Here is an 18,450-nt window from a genome sequence, read left to right on the forward strand (position 1 = left end):
GTTACCTATTGAGGTTTGGTTCGTCACTACCTGTCAGTCCATAGTTTGGACTTGTTACTTACTGAGTTGGTGTACTCACGTTACTCCCTGCGCCTTGTGTGCAGATCCAGGTATCTCAGGCCAGGGTAGTGGCTGTTGACTATTCCAGACGCTGATTTCACCGGAGATAGCAAGGTTGCCTGGCATTCGCAGTCCCGCCTTTCTCCTTCCTTATCTTCCTTCTAGTATATTTTGTATATTTTAGACTATTTTGGTCTAGTTGTGTTTTGGAACAAATGTAGTATTGCTCATGACTTAGTGACACCCGAGGTCGGGCTTGTATCTTTCCGCTTTTATTTTGGTTTTGACTTTATGTCCTTTAAGGAATTTTAGTTGAAAACGGTTTTATTTAAGTTTTAAATAAAATGTGAATTATTTCGGAAATGTGTCGGCTGACCTAGTTTCACGATAGGCGCCATCACGACCGGATCGGTTTTAGGGCCGTGACATTCATTCATTCAATGAAGTGATACATTTCTTTAATGAAGTATACATTGACTAGTGTGAATTAGTCTTTTTTTAATCTTCTTGACAATGACTAACAATTAAGTTAAAATAGTGTGACGTTATATCAACTTGATCTAACTGATGCAATTAGAACCAAGTCAAAAAGAATATATTGGTATTTAAATTATGGTTGCTTCCAAAATCACCTAATTCGTCTGCGTTTTGCGCGTTAATAAAAAAATCGTTAAATTAACTCATTAACTTTTTATAATAGCCAAATATTATAATATCTCAAACTAAAATTTTAAATACCTTTTTAGTCTTCAAATTTAATAAATTTATAAAAGTGAAACATTTCTTCTCAGTTTTCTTATAAAAAAACATGTAAAGAAATACTTGATCTCTTTACGTGCATATCTGTATTAATTTAACATACGATTTTGTACTCTGTACATTTAATATGTGTATGTAAATTAATTTTTCTCTTCAAATATTAATGCTTTCATAAAATAAGAAGAATAAAATTAAAAAATGCCAAAACAAATTAATCTACTTTGCTCGTTCAGTTTTAAACATAAAAGAAATATCTACCAACCTTTTACTATAAAATAATTTATTTTCATCCTCAAAGTCATTAAATTATACTAATATTTCTCAAATTTAAAAATATATTAAATTCATTTGACAGTTTCTCCTATAAATTCAACATACACAATGAAAAGTGCGGAGAGAATCCATAGGAAATCAGATGGATAATATTCCAAGCTGCAATCTCCTTGAGAAATATCTTTCCGTTCATTAATCTGAATAGCTTATCACAATAGAACTACTAAAGAAGAAAAATAACATAACCAAGAAAAAAAACACAAGGCAGAAAAAAAAAATGAAAAAAAAAAGAGACAAAAAGAAAAGATAATAAATGGGAGATAAACTTTGTTATTTAGATCAACTCTAGACAAAGAATAACTGAGGGTTAGAGTTTAAAGCGGGAGAAATAGAAGAAAAACAAAGTTTATTATAGATACCAAAGAAGCAGCAAAAGCAGCACAATCAGAGAGTAAAAAGGCAGCCCAATGCACAAACCAGAGTTCACGCAGGGTCCAGGGAAGGGACACATCGCACCCCAAGGGTGTGTAAAGCTGCCTACCCTGACGCAAGCATCTCGACTGATTCCAGGGCTTGAACGTGTGACCTATCAGTAGAAAGAGACACTGCTGCTAGGAAAATGTTTGGGGTAGATCCTTAGCTAACTTACGCGCGCATATAATCTAGAAGAACACAAACAAGAGAGACATAAAACATATCCAGCACAGACCGAAGAAACGTATAATACAATCTAGGGATCCTACCAGATGTAGAACAATTACAAGATAACAAAATCCTAGCATTTAACACGTTACAACCACGTATTAACATTAGTAACTAAAAAGCATTGGTCTAAGGAAAGCTTTAAACTGATGCGAAAAATATGGTGAATAGGGCAGTCCGGTACACTAAGCTCCCGCTATGCGCGCGGTCCAGAGAAGGGTCAGACCACAAGGGTCTATTGTACGCAGCCTTACCCTGCATTTCCGCAAGAGGCTGTTTCCACGGCTCGTACAAGTGTCTATTGTACTATGGTGCATGAACACTAAAAATAGGGGACATATGACATGTACATAATCAGTAAAATTAATTCAAGGGCTCAACCAACATCTTCATTGTAGTTCTTCCTAATGATCTTAAAGTGTGTATTCCATACTCTAAATCTGAATCACATGTTATTGCAATCCAATCGTTATCTTCATCTTCATACTTAATAGAATAACTTCCAACCGGAACTAATTTCAATCTCTTCTCAACTTCTGTTTCCAAATCAATTTTCCCCGATGAAAGAGAGAGCGGAAACCTTATGGTCACATCTTTGTAAGTTACCTTTACGCTCATGGTGTTGTCGCTCTGAAATGTAGCCATAGGCACCTTCCTCTGAGTCAACGTCGCAGTTGTATCCATTCCATTAGACAGACTAGCATGTGGTAGTTGCAGGTCTTCTCGACTGGAATTCCCCGTCTGTTTTTCAACTCTTTTTACTGGTTTGTTTTCAGAAAGCGAGCATACATCATTTGCAGAATTACTACGTGGCCACCTGTATATATCGTAGTCTCTGCACATGCGCTTCAAGGTACTTCGAGCAACTGCAAGAAAAAAAGTTAGCATCAAGCTTGGTGAATGTTTATGAAGTTACAAAATGCCTATATTGAAAAGATATGCTTACCTCCTAAACTCTTTGCAGCATCAGAAAGTTTCTTTCCAAATTGTTCTTCTAGAACACTACGACTAATACCATACTCCTTTTCTATTCTCTTTATCCTTTTATGTTTCTCTGAACAATTATGGGAATTTATACTCTCTTCGACATGCACAGAATGCTTTCGTTTGTCCGCTACATCAGCTTCCTCCACTCTCTGCTGATGTGCCAAATCTGGCAGTATACTTTCTCCTCTCTTCTTTGACTGAAGATTCATTTGAGTATCCCGTCCATAATCCGCAGTTATAATTTCTTCTAAATCAGATGAACTTGAAGGATCAAAACCAAATATTTGATTGATGGTGTCGTATTGTACCATCGAGGGAAGTTGACGATGGCCTATTTCGAAGGAATCAAGTTTTTCATCAAGCGAAGCTTTACCGGTAGACAAGTTTTGCTACAAATTTTGCTCTGAATCAACAAATGATGTTGCAAGTATGTCTGAATCAGTATAGGCAAATTCATTCTCTTTGAAATGTACAGGACTCTTTTCTTTGTCCATTGCATCAGCTTCCTCAACTCCTTGTTTGTGTGCTGAATCTGGCAGCACAGTTTTTTCTCCGTTATCAGGAGTATCCTTTGCAATTTCCATGTAATGAGCTCCTATATCAGTTGAACTCGAAGGTCCTAAATCAGCGGAATCTTGATTCAACGAATCAAAAAGCACCATCTTTTCGTTTCCCTTTGATCGAACCACTTGTTGTGATTGGCTTATCTCAAAGGAATCAAGCTCATCAACAGGAGCAGTTCTGATAACCTCAACAAACAGGCTTGGTCCTGAATCAAGGAAAAAGCTTGGAAGTTGCTCTCGAATTGTGGCTAATAGCTTGCTCAAGAAACTTTGTGGATTTCTATTGAGCGTCTCATCACGAGGTAAAAAGAATTCTAGTATCATGTGGCATGCACTATTCAGTCTCACAAAAATTGCAAAACATGCGGTAAATCCAGCACAGCGGGCAATTGGTACTAAGGGGTAAAATTCTATGCTTAATTGAGTTATATCTCTGCAAAAGCAGGAACCCTTTGATGAAAGCACTTTTCCAACCAATCTGTACGTGATGTAGGTCACTAACAGCCAAAAATTCAAGAGACGATATCTCTTCACTCCAATATTTTGTTGGGGGCGAGGTGATCAACATTTGTGTTCTACTTGAATCAAGCACAGGAATCCAAGTTTGAGCAAAGAGTAACATGTGAGTCTTACATGTTACTTCCAAAGCCTCCTTTACTTGAGCAAGTTCTTGCTCCCATACTTCTTGTATCTGCTTTGAGCAAATTAAATTACATAAATACAGTAGAGGTGGGAGAGAGAGAGAGAGACTTAAAGACTTCATGTATTGTTCAACATAGAAGGAGAGCCTTGGCGTGATGGTAAAGTTGCTGCCATGTGACCAGGAGGTCACGGATTCGAGCCGTGGAAACAGCCTCTTGCAGAAACTTAGGGAAGGCTGCGTACAATAGATCCTTGTGGTCCGGCGTTCCCCGGAAGCTGGGCTGGCCTTCTATTTTTTTTTTTTATGTATTGTTCAAGATAAATACTCAATGACGGGAATTCTTTTCACTTGCTTATAAAGAAATGCATAATTAGGAGAGTTTACCTCTTGCGGGCATACTAACCATGAAGGAATGAGAGCTAGACCCATTGTCTGCAAATAATATAAGTTTCAGCACAGTATGAAAAACAACTAACAGCAAACTAGGCTTACTCGAGGATTTAGAGGAAGCCTAATTGCAAGGAATCATCCGATACAAATTTGGATATTCAATCATGTGGGGAATTTACCCAACTTAGTAGTAGTCGTTATTGTCATTGATGACGATGAGCAATCCAATGAGGACAGAAGACTAAGAACTCTAATGTTATGAGAATCCCAACAAAAATCATTTTTTCTAAATTTCCTCCAAAGCCAACATGGAAAATAACAATGGTACAGAAGGGGTAACTATCAAAAGTGGTTATCCTGAGGACTCCTAATCCATAAATTCTTGAAATGTTTCACTTTCGAGTTCTAAGAAAAATTCTCAAGACTATCAAAAGTTTCACTTGCTCAAGTTACTTGATGTAGTGAACTTGAAAACTTCCACTTATTTAATTGAAATCTGAGTGAAATTAACTCCAACATGCATGTCGTGTGACTTCGGTTTATCAAGGTTTTTCAGTCACAAAATTACTTGAGAACATTGCATTTATTGTGCTCATGCTTATGAGGATATACAATCTAGCTTATATACACTGACAAAGCGTAGTCAGCTGTAGCTATCTCTTAGGTGACTTGATAGTGTAAAAGTATCTTTTATATTGACAATATATAGAAGTTAAACTCTACAAAAAAGTAGGGGGTGTATAGGATAGACCTTAAGTATTCTGTGATTGTTGATAAGACGGTCTAAGGTAGAGTAAAGATCAAGACCTTCATTTGCCTCGAAAGCATATTCCAGTACGCCAATACAACGGTCCCCTAAACTCTCAAACACTGGCAAAGTCCAATAGCAACCTACTCCCAAACACATTGCAAAATCGCGCAAAGGGTATTCATCCATGTAATAGTATCTGACATGAGGGCTGAATTCAGGCATTCCACTTCTGAAGACGCGCGCTGGACGGCCATGGACGCGTATGCGTTTAGTTTCATCGATCTCTGTGGCATCCACGGACGCTATTGTGTGAAGAGATACACGCCTGTACGCCCACAGACCCTCGTGAATCTTGCCATTAAGAGCAAAAGGCTGGTCTGCTGTTGTTAAGAAAGTCTTTCCACCATTAATCCTTATAGGTGCCCAAAATTGAATCAAACAAGTACCTTGAACATCAACAAGCTCGACTAGATTCTTGATTGTCAATCTGTTCAATTGACAGTCACCATTTGTATCCAGTTGAGTAGAATCTCCTTTTCAATGAAAAGTCGAACAAGATTGACGTTAGAGAATTTCGAAACAAAACAACAACTTAATGATCTCTAATAAGGGCAGCCCGGTGCACTAAACTCCCGCTATGCGCGAGATCCGGGGAAGGGCCGGACCACAAAGGTCTATTGTATGCAACCTCACCCTGCATTTCTGCAAGAGGCTGTTTCCGCGGCTCGAACCCGTAACCTCCTGGTCACATGGCGGCAACATTACCAGTTACGTCAAGGCTCCCCTTCAACTTAATGATCTCTAATACTCAACAGAAATTAAAAGAAACATTAATCTCATTGACATTAAAAATGGACAAAATGTAGGATATTTCTCAAGAAAAATTACTAGACATCACTGCTATATATGCTTTAAATGATTTTCAATTTTTTCAGTAACTGCCCACTAACTAATTTTGATTTCTTTACAGCTCCTTTCCCAATTCATTACAAACAACAACAACAACAACTACGACTCAATCCCAAACAAGTTGAATCGGCTATATGAATTCTCACTAATCATTTCACTCCATTTAATCTCAGCTTAGACCAATATTATACAAAAAAAATACAATTTCGAAAAAATAAAGGAAAAAAAGACCAAGGCCACAAACAGAGAAATAGAAGAACTTACTGAGAATTGGAAAGAGGGATTTAACTTGGTTCAACTCATCACCATTACATTGAGTCCAAAAAACCCACCGATTAATGCCATCACTTCGTTTTCTATAAGAAAATTTCAGTTCAATAGGCATGATTAAAGAATTTATTATAAAAAATCAAGAATCAGAATCCTCCTAATTACTTTCCTCTCTCTCATTCTAAGTTATGAAAATGAACACAATCCATTTAATAGGAATATAAACCAACCAATAAAAAACAGAGAAAAGAATTTATGAAAGCACATAAATTGTGTAGGCCACATAGGCTAGTCACTAATGCCGTGTCAATTTTCTTTTTTTCTTCTCTTACTCTAACGATCCAAAAGGTCCATATCCAATCAGAGATTATACTCCAAAAAGGAAGGTACTCTGAGTTGGATCTTACCGGGCGAAATGCAGAGATAATAGCCCGCTATTTAAAATATTTTCAAGATTTTATAATATATTTAAATATTAGCTAATTCACCCAAATTTTAGGATTAAGAGCGTGTTTGGCTAAGCTTATAAGCTGGTCAAACTGGCTTATAAGCATTTTTTGGTTTATCTACGCGTTTGGTAAAATTAAAAGTGCTTATAAGTTAAGTGCTTATAAGCCAAAAATAAGCCAAAAGCCATAAGTTGGTCTCCCCCAACTTATCAAATTTCAGCTTATAAGCACTTTAAGTTTGACCAAAATATTTACTATTTTATCCCAAAAATACTTCTTTTTAAAACAAAACTCTTCGTATACCTAGTTCTTTAGCTGCATAGTATAAATTTCAACACTTTTATCCAAACACGTAACTGCTTATTTTTTAAATTAGCTTCAGCACTTAAAATTACTTTTCAGCACCTAATGTTTATCAGCTACTCTAAATCGGCTAAGCCAAACGGGTTCTAAGTATCCTGAATTTGGAAATTCAGAACTTAGTGTCCTGAATTTTTGAGCTGCTAATTTGAAATTAAGGACCAAGTTTCTTAAATTTCTGAACTACTAATTTAAAATACAGGACATAAGATTCGAACTTTAGGATGAAGTTTGAATTTTGAGGTTTAAACTCTAGGACTTTGTGTCGTAATGTTTGAGCGAATTTGGCTAATCTTTAAATACATTATAAATTATTTTGGTATATTTTAAACGACATTCTTAAAAGTGGCTACATGGTGTCATTTTCACGAGTATAAAACTATTATATTTAGAAAAGTTTAACCAATATACATCAACAATAACAACAATATATCCGGTGTATTCGTACAAGTGTGGTCTGGAAAGGGTAGTATGTACCCAGACGTTATACCTATCTTGTGAAGGTAGAGAGAATATTTCGGTAAATCCTCGGCTCAAGGAAAGCATAATCAAAGCAGTAATGAGTGATGACGAAAAACTAAGGAAAGAGAAGTAGCAACAATACCCAAAAAAATAATAATAATAATAGAATCGAAACAAACAACAAGTAGTAATAGAGATGTATGAAATTTGAAAGAGAAATAACCTATACGTATCACACTGTAAGGAATTTTTACTCCATCATATTATGGTTGAACATGTATAATAAATTTTACATTTTAAGAAAATTTATATTTAAATATCCTTTGGGTAATTTAATAATTAAAAATAATTTATGCTAATGATATGCATAACTTATACTCTTTTATGAAAAAATCCTTGGTAAGGAGCGTTATCGCCTGAATGGGGTCCTACTGGGCGCGAATGCAGATATAGTCTGGCTCCAATGCGGTTACCTGTCACGACCCAAACCCCCGCACTGGTCGTGATGGCGCATCTCGTGAAGACGAGGCCAGCCAACTAACCCAACTCGTCTTTTCAAAAGTTGTTAACCATAATTAAACAGCTTAAATTTGACTTAATGGTATTAATTAGCGGAAATACAACCCAACACAGCCTTAATGTGGGTGTCACAAGTCACGAGCATCTATAAGAATGTAATTACATTTACAAGTCTAGAAATACACTGAACAGGAATAATGAATAACATAGAAAGAAACAGTGCTGGGAACGCTAGCAGTCACCTCGCTAAACTACTACAGCTCTGCCTCCAAACAGCCATTACCCGCTACTGGGTGAACAAATACCTGCAACTGCACACGAGGTGCAGGGAGTAAAGTGAGTACTCCAACTCAGTGAGTAATAAAGGTAAATAACAATTGAGCAGTAAGAAATCACGTAAAGCAACCAACATGTTGTATAGAAGCAGGGTACAATCCTTTGAGAAAACAATGAAGCTGTGAAATCTTTAGAAATATATTGGCTCAGTTTAAATCTCTTTTGAAAAAGATCTTTTCAACAGTTACGAAACGATTTCAAAATAGTTAGTGCTGATAAGCACAGAAAAATCCGCCCCTCGGGCACAAATACCGCAGTATAACAGGTAAAAAGGCAAGTAAATATGCAAGATGAGCACATAAAAGTTCGCCCCTCGGGCAATATCTCAAAACAGTACCAGCCCCTTGGGCTCACTCTCAGAAACACTCTCAGCCCCTCGGGCTCTCTCTCTCAGATCACTCTCAGAACAATATCATATAGTAACCGCTACAGCGTGCAGCCCGATCCACATATCGCTGCGGCGTGCAGCCCGATCCACATGGGTACCCGCGCTCACTATGGGAGTGCATACTCCGGAGGGGCCCCTTACGGCCCAAGCGCAATATCAAGCCACCTCGTGACATATAAAACAAGACCTGAAAGTCTTCTCACATCACACTCGAGGCCTGAAAGCCTCCTCACATAACACTCGAGGCCTGAAAGCCTCCTCACATAACACTCGAGGCCTGAAAGCCTCCTCACATCACTCACATATATCCTCACATATGGCCCTCGGCCTCACTCAGTCCAGAAAACATCATAAGCCCCTCGGGCATCAATAAAATGGTAGTGCTCAGCCCAAACAACAGTGGAAATATCATTTAAGTCTCAAAGTTCAGTTAAAGCGGCTGAGTTTGTAAACCAGTATAATCAACAGGACTGAGTTCAAGTAGTATATCAAAATAGTGAGGAAACAGCGATAAAAATCCTCGAAGGGTTCAGATAATTGGCACGAAGCCCAAATATGGCAATCAGCCCAAATCATGATAATAACAAATAAGTTTCAGTCAAATACGCGGTAAAATCATCAATCGGGACGGACCAAGTCACAATCTCCCAACGGTGCTCTACCCCACGCTCGATATCCGGCGTGCAAGTCACCTCAATATAGCACTACGGTATGCAATCCGGGGTTTCAAACCCTCAGGATATCATTTACAATCATTACTCACTTCGCACCGGTGAAATCTCTAGCTCGCGACGCCTTTGCCCCTCAAATCGGCCTCCGCGTGCGTCGAATCTATCCAAAATCAGAGCGAATACATCACAATAGGCTAAGGGGACATAACCCAATCGAAAAGAATCGAAAAACATCGAAAATCACGAAATTTGAAAACCCAAAGCCCACTTCTCGAAAATTAGAAAATTTAACATCATCGGATTTCTTATCTCGCCACGAGTCCATACATATCAAGAACTCCCAAATCCGAGTCGAAATGACCCATCAAAATCCAATTTGAAATACCAAATTCCAAGCCCTAACTTTTCCCCCTTTTTATGAATTTTCACAAATTTCTATGTTAATTCTACCATTAGATCATGTAATAAGGTCAAGGAACTCACCTCCAATCACACCTAGTCGAAATCCCCTTCCATTTCTGCCCAAAAGCTCTCAAGGTCGATCAAAAATGGTGGAAATAACCCTTAGCTCGCGGAACAAAATGAGCTTTTAAAACCCTTCTCTGAACAGTCATTTTCGCATCTGCGGTTGCTTTACCGCATTTGCGACTACCGCTTCTGCGATTCTTCCTCCGCTTCTGCGGATCTTTACTAGGCCAAGGACCGCTTTTGCGGTCAAATATCGCTCTTGCGGACATCGCTTATGCGGTCAATCACCCGCTTCTGCGGAACCTCCCTCACACACACGGACCGCTTCTGCGCTCAATAGCCGCACCTGCGTAGACCGCACCTGCAGAAACCATCCGCTTCTGCGAAATTTCTCCAAAAAGGCCAACACTCGCATCTGCGCCCCTAGACTTCGCATCTGCGGAACCGCATCTGCGGCTCCTTTTCCGCAGATGCGGAAATACCACATATCAGCAAATCTTCAGAAATCACCAAGTCCAAAATCATCCCGATGGCCATCCGAATTCACCCCGAGGCCCCCGGGACCTCAACCAGAAGTACCAACACATCTTAAAACATTATTCAAACTTGCTCCAATCATCAAAACACCTCAACTAACACCAAAATCGTCAAATTACATCGAATTCAAGCCTAAGTTCTTTTAAAACTTCCGAAACACGCATTTGATCAAAAACCCGACCAAAACACCTCCGAATGACCTGAAATTTTGCACACACATCCCAAATCACCTAACGAAGCTACAGCAACTCTCGGAATCCCATTCCGACTCCCGGATCCAAATTTCACCTATCAACTGGAATTCGGCAAAATACTAACTTCGCCAGTTCAAGCCTAATTCTACACCGGACCTCCAAAATTACTTCCGATCACACTCCTAAGTCATAAATCACCCAACGAAGCTAACCGAATCATAAAAACTCCGATCCGAGCTCACATACAAATAAGTCAACTCTTGGTCAAACCTTTCAAATTCAAAGCTTTCAACTGAACTGTCCTTTCAAATTCATTCCAAATTTTCCTGAAACCAAAACCAACGACCTACATTAGTCATAACACATAACACGGGGCAAGTCATGCCCGAGAACTGGCGATCAAAGTGCAAAAGCTCAGAACGACCGGTCGGATCGTTACATTACCGAACACCAAATGGGAAATCAAAAAAAAGTTATACTCTTTTATATAGAAAAGGAGGGCATCACGTGGCTCAGCTGCTAGTGGATGCAAAGGAGTATTTATATTATCACTTTCTCACTGACTAGGAATGTTTGTCTTTTTCTGGTTCAGTTTGCCTTTGTGGATACAATAGAGAATATTAGGAGCACTATATTTCTTTCACCAACCTCTTCTAAGATTGACATTTGTAACAAAGTACTAGGTGAGATGATGCTCGTGTTTTTTTTTTAATTTATTTCCCACCCGGTGAATATGGGGCGATTAAATTCGGATTCGTGCCGAAAAGTCTCACATTGGGGGCAAAACGCTCCCTAACAATGGCGACTCCATATTCAGGGACTCGAACCCGAGACGTCTAAGGATGAAGGAGTACTTACCACTCCACCACAACCCTTGTTGGTAGGTGATGCTCGTGTTGAGCAAGAGCGGAGCTAGAGTATCCGGTATAAATTTGAATGAATTCAATATAAATATTTTATATTTAATTACGAATCCGATAATTAAAACGAGCTATGAGTTCAATTGTAAGTTTGAACTTATAAACTTTAAATTCTGACTCTGCCTATATCGCTCGCCACGTGCCTAACATGAGGTGTTTGAGTAAGAAGTTTTAAACATTTCTTTTTTATGAAGTTCAGGTTTTAAAAGCTTAAAAACCTAATCTTATCAAGTTCTTTATGAATTCATTTTTAAATATATATCAGGCAACTTTAATATCATAATAAAACTAGAATGTTCATATGATAGTTGAAACAAAAAAGTTTATCACTTCTGTTCTGCATCTTCTTTCATTTGTATTGGATTTTTTTTTTTCCTTTTGGATGTTTGATAAGCAAATTCTTTTTGAATATTTTACACTTGAGTCTTCTTATTGTTAAGAATCACCTTTTCTTTAACAAAAATAGTATAATTTTCTTTTCATCCTTACAACATGGGTGGAGAAGTAATCTTTTACTTGGTAAAGAAGTTCAATACCAATAAGCTGACTTTTGTACTACTTCTCTTTTTAGATATTTCAAAAAAGGTATTGGCATTTTTTTTTTTTTTTTGTGGAAAAATCCTTAGAATACATTTTCATGCATCGTTGATTTGAAAAATGTTTTATTTTTGAATTTTTGCTTTTTTTTTTTTTTTTTTTTTTTTTTTTTTTTTTGTGCTTGCCTCTTTAAGGGGTCGTTTGACATGATGGATAAGCAAAAATAATCCTGGGATAAAAATTTAGTACAACTTTATTTGTATGTTATTAATCTTGGGATAAGTTATCCCGTTATCAAAATAGTACCAAGATAACTTATACCTGCCAGATGGTGGAATAGTAATCCTAGGATGAAACAGTAAAATTGATAATACCAGGATTAATACAGCATACTAAACAATCAATAAGAAATAATATCAAGATAACTAATCCCAGCATAACTTGTTTCAAAACAAACAGACTCCTAAGAGTATTTCCTTTGAACTTTTCATCTGTTTTTAAGCTTTTATCTACAAGCATTAATTCAAGACCAATTCAAAAACAAGAATCAAATTTACATTTTACAAGAAAATTTTCAAGAAACCTATGCACTCTCAGTTTCCTCAGCTTAGTTTTGAAGATTCATCAATCCTTTTGTCAACCAAATTGCTGTTTCTCTAGAACAAAACAGCTTCTTCTCCAAATGGTTTTAGCACACCAGCTAATTCCTCTATCTTTGCTCATACTAATTCCCACATTGTTGTTCCCTTGTAACAAATTCAGTGTAGCATCACGGAAGCCTCACTCGCTGCATGTTTATGACCATCGTGTATTTCTGTATCCCGGTTAGTACTTAGATGATCAATGGCTTTTGCTGCAACTTCATTATATGGTTTTGGTATTCCTGGTTTCTTCAATGTGCATTGTTTTGCTCCTCTAGTTGAGAATTTTCCACTTTCTTTCCCTCAATAGGCCTATGATCAGTTGCTTTATGCTTTTCCTGATTTGTTCCTTCAATTGTGTTATAAGTTGTAAATTCTTTTGTATCAGCTTCATGTTGATCAGTCAACGTACTTATTGTGGAGCTTCTTGAATTAGTACTTCCACTTTTCTCGACAGATTTGCTTTGTATTCAAACATGCCACTTCACGTGCGGACTTGATTCTTTTATGAGCCAAACACGTGGAAGTTGTTTTTGTTAATGGGCGGCGATGAGAACTTTAACAGGAGTCAATTATGTGATTGTAGTCAGGTTCAATCTCCACCAACATCTTTATGATGGTCCTACCTAATGATCTTAATGTGTGCATTGCATAGTGCAAGTCCGAATCACAAGTTATCAATATCAAATCTTTCTCTTCATCTTCATACCTGATCAACGAATTTCCAACTAACTTTATTCTCTTTTCTACTTCTTCTTCCAAGTCCCTTTTTCCCGATGAAAATGAGAGTGGGAACCTCACTGTTTGATTTCCATAAGTTACCTTAACGCTTATGAAATTCTCACTTTGCATGGTAACATGCAATTCCTTTGAATTTGTTGCAGATTTTGGGCCACTTGTAGGAGAAAAATCAACATATTGTTGGTGTCTCACACCAGAATCTGAAGGTTGTCTATCAACAACTTGTTGTAACTCCGCTTGAGAGAGGGAGCAATTATGCTTTCTTGATTTAACACGTGGCCACCGGTAAATCCCATAGTCTCTACATATGCGCTTCAATGTAGTTCGTGCAACTGCAATGAGAACATAAGTTTAGCAGCTCGAGTTACCAAAGAAGTAAAGTGAAAAAGGTGAATGTTAAAATCATCAAATTAAGTAAAGTATAAGGTTCAAGTGACTCTTAAGTGTAGTGCACAAGTTTACCCCCTAAGCTGTTAGAAGCATCAGTAAGCTTCTTCCCAAAATGTTGCTTTAGAACCTCCAGAGTTATTCCGTATTCTCTTTTTATCCTCTTCGTATTGTTTTGCTTCTCCAAATCAGCATGTACTACATTCCTTTGGAGGTCCCTCGCATCAACTTCTACATCATCCACTTGATGATGTTCTGAACCTAGCTGCACAATCTGTGTCCCTATCCCCAATTCCAATCCGGGTAGAGATCTAGCAACATCATCGTCTAAAGTAGGAGAATGTCTTCTGTTATCAGCAATACCAGTTGTAGTTGTTTGATTCGAGTCTTCAAGATTTGCATCTCTTTTATCATGTGTAGCTGATAGAGGTTGGCCAAACTCAAATAAGTCGTGCACGTCAAAAAATGTAGCATGTTGCATTGTATCTTCAATATCCAGTGTAGCCACTGCGGCTGGTTGAAGAAATTGGCCTATTTCAAAAGGATTGGGTATGTCAAATAGGATACCAGATTGCATTGCATCTCCTTTATCCTGTGTAGCCTCTGTAGCTGATCGAGCATGACCTAATTCAAAAAGATCGAGCATATCAAGTGGAGAATTAAATAACTTCAACAAACAAGCTCTTCCCCAGCTCTCATCCTGAACTAACCAAGAAACCTGGAAATTGCTCTTTTATTGTGGATACTAGTGTATCCGAGTATCTCTTTGGATCCCTATTGAGCTTCTCATCCCGAGGAAAAATAATTCTAGTACTATAAATTGTTGTTTGCTAGCAATCAGAAGGCAAAATAGGCTGTTACTCCCTCAATCTCAAAACGGGCAATGGCGACATGTTTCGGTGCTTAATGTATAGATTGTCAGAACAGGGAGTTGTACTCTTATGCTGTACCCGTGTATAGTGGTGCATTACGGGGTTGTATCATATGCTCATAAGCTTGTAAATAGGATTTTTTATAAATACAAAACTCCTGCCCGGTTTAGAGTAAGCACAATGTTAATAGAGTTCTGTGATGATACCAGAGCAAACGGAGGAGCAAAAGGAGGTTGCCTTGTTGGCTGAATCACCGTCACATGTTGCTCTATCTCCCCCTATTGCCCCTCCAAATATGTTATCAGTGTATAATCTTCTTCATTATCAGTGAACATATCAGATTCTAACCACATAATATGCATCATGTAACATGCTAGTTGCAAGTTAGCACAACAACAACAACAACAACAGTGAAATCCCACTAGTGGGGTCTGGGGAGGGTAGAGTGTACGCAGACCTTACCCCTACCCCGAGGGATAGAGAGGTTGTTTCCGAAAGACCCTCGGCAACTAGTTGCAAGTTAGCACAAGCCTTTTAATACTTACCACTTATGTGGGTTCCAGATGCTCGATAAATACCATGTCCGCTGCCACTTGAACCACTAACTGCACCGTTAGAAGCGTATACATCTGCTTTAACCATCTCATTTCCCAGAAAATTTACTGTCATGTTCTCATTTCCCAGAAAATTTACTGTCATGTCTCTTGTGACCTCAACCCTCTGAAAAGACCCTGCACTAACGCTCATCACTTGTGAAATACGAAACATACAGCCAGCAGGAAACGAACTTGAAATGCTAAAATTAAGACAGTAAGTTAAATTGCAACAAGTATCATTTTACCAGCTACTTGTGACGGTGCAACTTCTCCTACTTGTGCTCCCACGGTCATAGGAAGACGTGATGATGTTAAAGCTTCAATATCCAGACCATGTTGCTTGACAAGAGTCTCCACAGCGCTTGAACCAACAAAAACAGAAGTTAGGGAAGTTTAAGCAAAACTGTCATAGGCAAGTACAAGTGTATCAAGAGCCCCAAACTGTATGCAGGCTATTTTTCTGCAGTTTTTCTAGTTTCAACCATCGAGCCACTGCTCAAGGATGCATTTGTACAGGAAGCATAATCTCACGGGGCAGCTATAATTATACTGTGAAAATTACACTGTTCATCGTAAAGGGAAAGCACAACATGAGAATGATTGAAAAAAGGTTATTGAAGAGAGGGGGTCGGGACCAAATAAGGAGGGAAATATGCAAGAAATTCTGTAATGCTCTAAATATACGAATGGAGTATAAAGCGATTTACCTTGCTATTACTTTAAAGGGCATTGAGTCTTCCTTCCCACAGGATCTCATATATTGTAAAATCTGAGTCATCAGTAGTACAACTTAATACAGGTAAATTACTCAAATTTTGGAAGGCATACAAAATAAGAGATGTAAACACACCACATAAAGCTTTGTAGCCAATTTTGTCGGCTCGTCTTTAGACTCTTGGATAAGCTTATGCATAAACTTTGCTGCCTCCAGCTCAACATTATTTGGATTAGCCATCTTGTTCAGACTACACAAAATTGCAAAAGTCAAATGTAGCAGTCATAAAATGAAGCCCCCATTTCTTCGTTGCAACATCAAAGCCAACACCACAAACTAAGATAACAAACGGATAATGTAAAATATTCACTTCCAAACTCCACCAGTTACACCATTTTCATAACAATAACTCAAATGCTTATCATTGCTAATAGTTCGCCTCACGCAATACTGAAACAAGCAACATTTCTAAGTTAGGGGATTATTGAGTAAGGCCGGCTTTCAAACACAAACCCATTGTATAAATTGGTTGCTCCTGAACAACTTTTTCATATCTTTCAAAGCCATTGGTGTGCTAAATCGACATACAAGAAGACTGTACCATACCCTTTAATTGCATATCCTCTAGTATGAAACAGGCAAGCAAAACTCTTGGTGGAATTGGTTACCCCCGAGGATAAAATAAGCATAAGAACTCACCATCAACAAATAAGTACAAGAAATTACTACACACAGTCTTCCCCTTCACTTATTTTAAATTTCATTCTTTAAATTCAGGGCCTTTCGGAAACAATCTCTCCACCTTCACAAGGCAAGAGTGAGTTATGAATACACACTACCCTCCCCACAACCCATGTTGTTATTCTTTATATTCAGAAATCCCTACCCACTCCCCACCTCCCCCCCTCCCCCCTACCCCTACCCCCCCCCCCCCCCCCTAAAAAAAAAAAAGAAAAAAACCTTCAAAACCACACTAAGCTTATGCTGGTAAAGGTTTCAATTCATTCCTCTTCTAACACAGTTGCTCTTTCATTAAACAATAAAGCCAAGAAATAAAAAAATCACAAAGTAGAACTACTAAAACTACTAACTCACCTGGAAAATGTAACCAAAAAACAACCTATTTATTACAACCTGCAGTTAAATCTTGCGTCTTTACAAATTACTACCACAACTATGTTTTATGTAAATTCAGAATATGTATACATAACCGGTGGAGAAACTAGGACATATTACCTGATTGCAGTTCCAGGAATGTATCAAACTGAGGTAACAGAGGTATATATATACATATAAAAAGGTTCAAAAGGTCGTATAGGTTGGGGTCTAATCAGTTAAAGCTGTATTTTTGTGTGTTCTTAAGTTAATTGATTAAAGAAAAGGAGACGACTAAAAGAGAAACGAAAAGTCGTGCTAATAATTAGTATTCCTCTTTATTTACTGTTTATAATTTATAAAGTCTTCCATTCCATTGACTTGCTCAGCTTTAAGTGGATTTGAGAAATATCAATAGTTGTGAATTATTTCATTCACATTCGGAAACTCTTAACTTTAACATTTTTAATAACGTGTTCATATGGTAGGCACGTGACGACGAAAGTATTTTTGTATGTTATACATCTTTTCCTTATGTGTTAAAAGTCGATTCTTCTTTCTTAAATTCCTACTCAAACACCTAGTATCAAAGAATCAAACTACGATAATAACAAACTCTCACACGTGGAGTCTGGGAGAGTAATGTGTACGCATATTTTACCCCTATCTTAGAAGGAAGAGAGGTTGTTTCGGATAGACACTCGGCTTAAGAACTATATAAAAGAAGCAGACAAGAGTATTATTTTTTGTACAAAAATTATGCGGTATACCGGAGACAGTGTTGGCCAGTTAAGAACTATCATATCTAAAAGATGAAAGTAGCAGACTTGTTAGTAAAATGTATTTTGTAAAATAATTCTGGAGAATATAAAATAACGTATAACAGAAATGAAAAGAAATAGAATTTAATCCGAGCCCACTGAATTCACAGTGTTTCCTTAAGGAACTTAATCCCCTCCTAGTACCCAAGGTTGTGGATTATTTTCTCCCAGGATAGAGCGAATTACACACTGGTGTAGCAGTACTTCAACCCACAGTGTTTCAACGAACACAACGATCGGTAGCAAATCACACCTACTGTTGCTTTCTTTGTAGTTAAAACATTGCAGAAGAAAAGATGAGAATTCAGAATTTCGTATGAAAAATCTGAGAGAATAGACTGATATATATAGCCAACATGTTGAGTTCAAAATGAAGAGGTGTAACTCTTCAAAGGCCAGTTACGTAAAACGTCCATACGTAAATGGCCATTTAC

The 18,450-nt window shown here is 37.8% G+C and overlaps 2 protein-coding genes across 6 annotated transcripts; both read right to left on the reverse strand.

The window, feature by feature from the left end:
* Positions 1–1,750: 1,750 nt before the first annotated feature.
* On the reverse strand, positions 1,751–6,722 carry LOC109216466 (protein NLP7-like). Of its 4 annotated transcripts, none has more exons than XM_019380626.1 (5): positions 6,302–6,722; positions 5,185–5,661; positions 4,372–4,419; positions 2,741–4,035; positions 1,751–2,660 (listed from the first exon to the last, which is right to left on the reverse strand). In XM_019380626.1, exons 4-5 carry the CDS (start codon positions 3,090–3,092, stop codon positions 2,158–2,160), a joined length of 855 nt encoding a protein of 284 aa, XP_019236171.1. In that variant the 5' UTR covers positions 3,093–4,035; positions 4,372–4,419; positions 5,185–5,661; positions 6,302–6,722; the 3' UTR covers positions 1,751–2,157. The 4 variants fall into 3 exon arrangements, with proteins under 4 accessions (XP_019236171.1, XP_019236172.1, XP_019236169.1 ...); XM_019380624.1 differs by having other exon boundaries at positions 5,129–5,661; XM_019380625.1 differs by having other exon boundaries at positions 2,741–4,419.
* A 5,867-nt stretch (positions 6,723–12,589) lies between these two features.
* Positions 12,590–17,495, reverse strand: LOC109216468. 2 transcript variants are annotated; one of them, XM_019380629.1, is made up of 7 exons: positions 17,337–17,495; positions 16,236–16,350; positions 16,093–16,154; positions 15,631–15,746; positions 15,335–15,520; positions 13,993–14,541; positions 12,590–13,862 (listed from the first exon to the last, which is right to left on the reverse strand). In XM_019380629.1, exons 2-7 carry the CDS (start codon positions 16,338–16,340, stop codon positions 13,348–13,350), a joined length of 1,533 nt encoding a protein of 510 aa, XP_019236174.1. In that variant the 5' UTR covers positions 16,341–16,350; positions 17,337–17,495; the 3' UTR covers positions 12,590–13,347. The 2 variants fall into 2 exon arrangements, with proteins under 2 accessions (XP_019236174.1, XP_019236173.1); XM_019380628.1 differs by lacking the exon at positions 17,337–17,495 and adding an exon at positions 16,707–16,960.
* Between the last annotated feature and the right edge of the window lie 955 nt (positions 17,496–18,450).

Source organism: Nicotiana attenuata, unplaced genomic scaffold (genome assembly GCF_001879085.1).
Source record: "Nicotiana attenuata strain UT unplaced genomic scaffold, NIATTr2, whole genome shotgun sequence".
Classification (NCBI taxonomy): Eukaryota; Viridiplantae; Streptophyta; class Magnoliopsida; order Solanales; family Solanaceae; genus Nicotiana; species Nicotiana attenuata.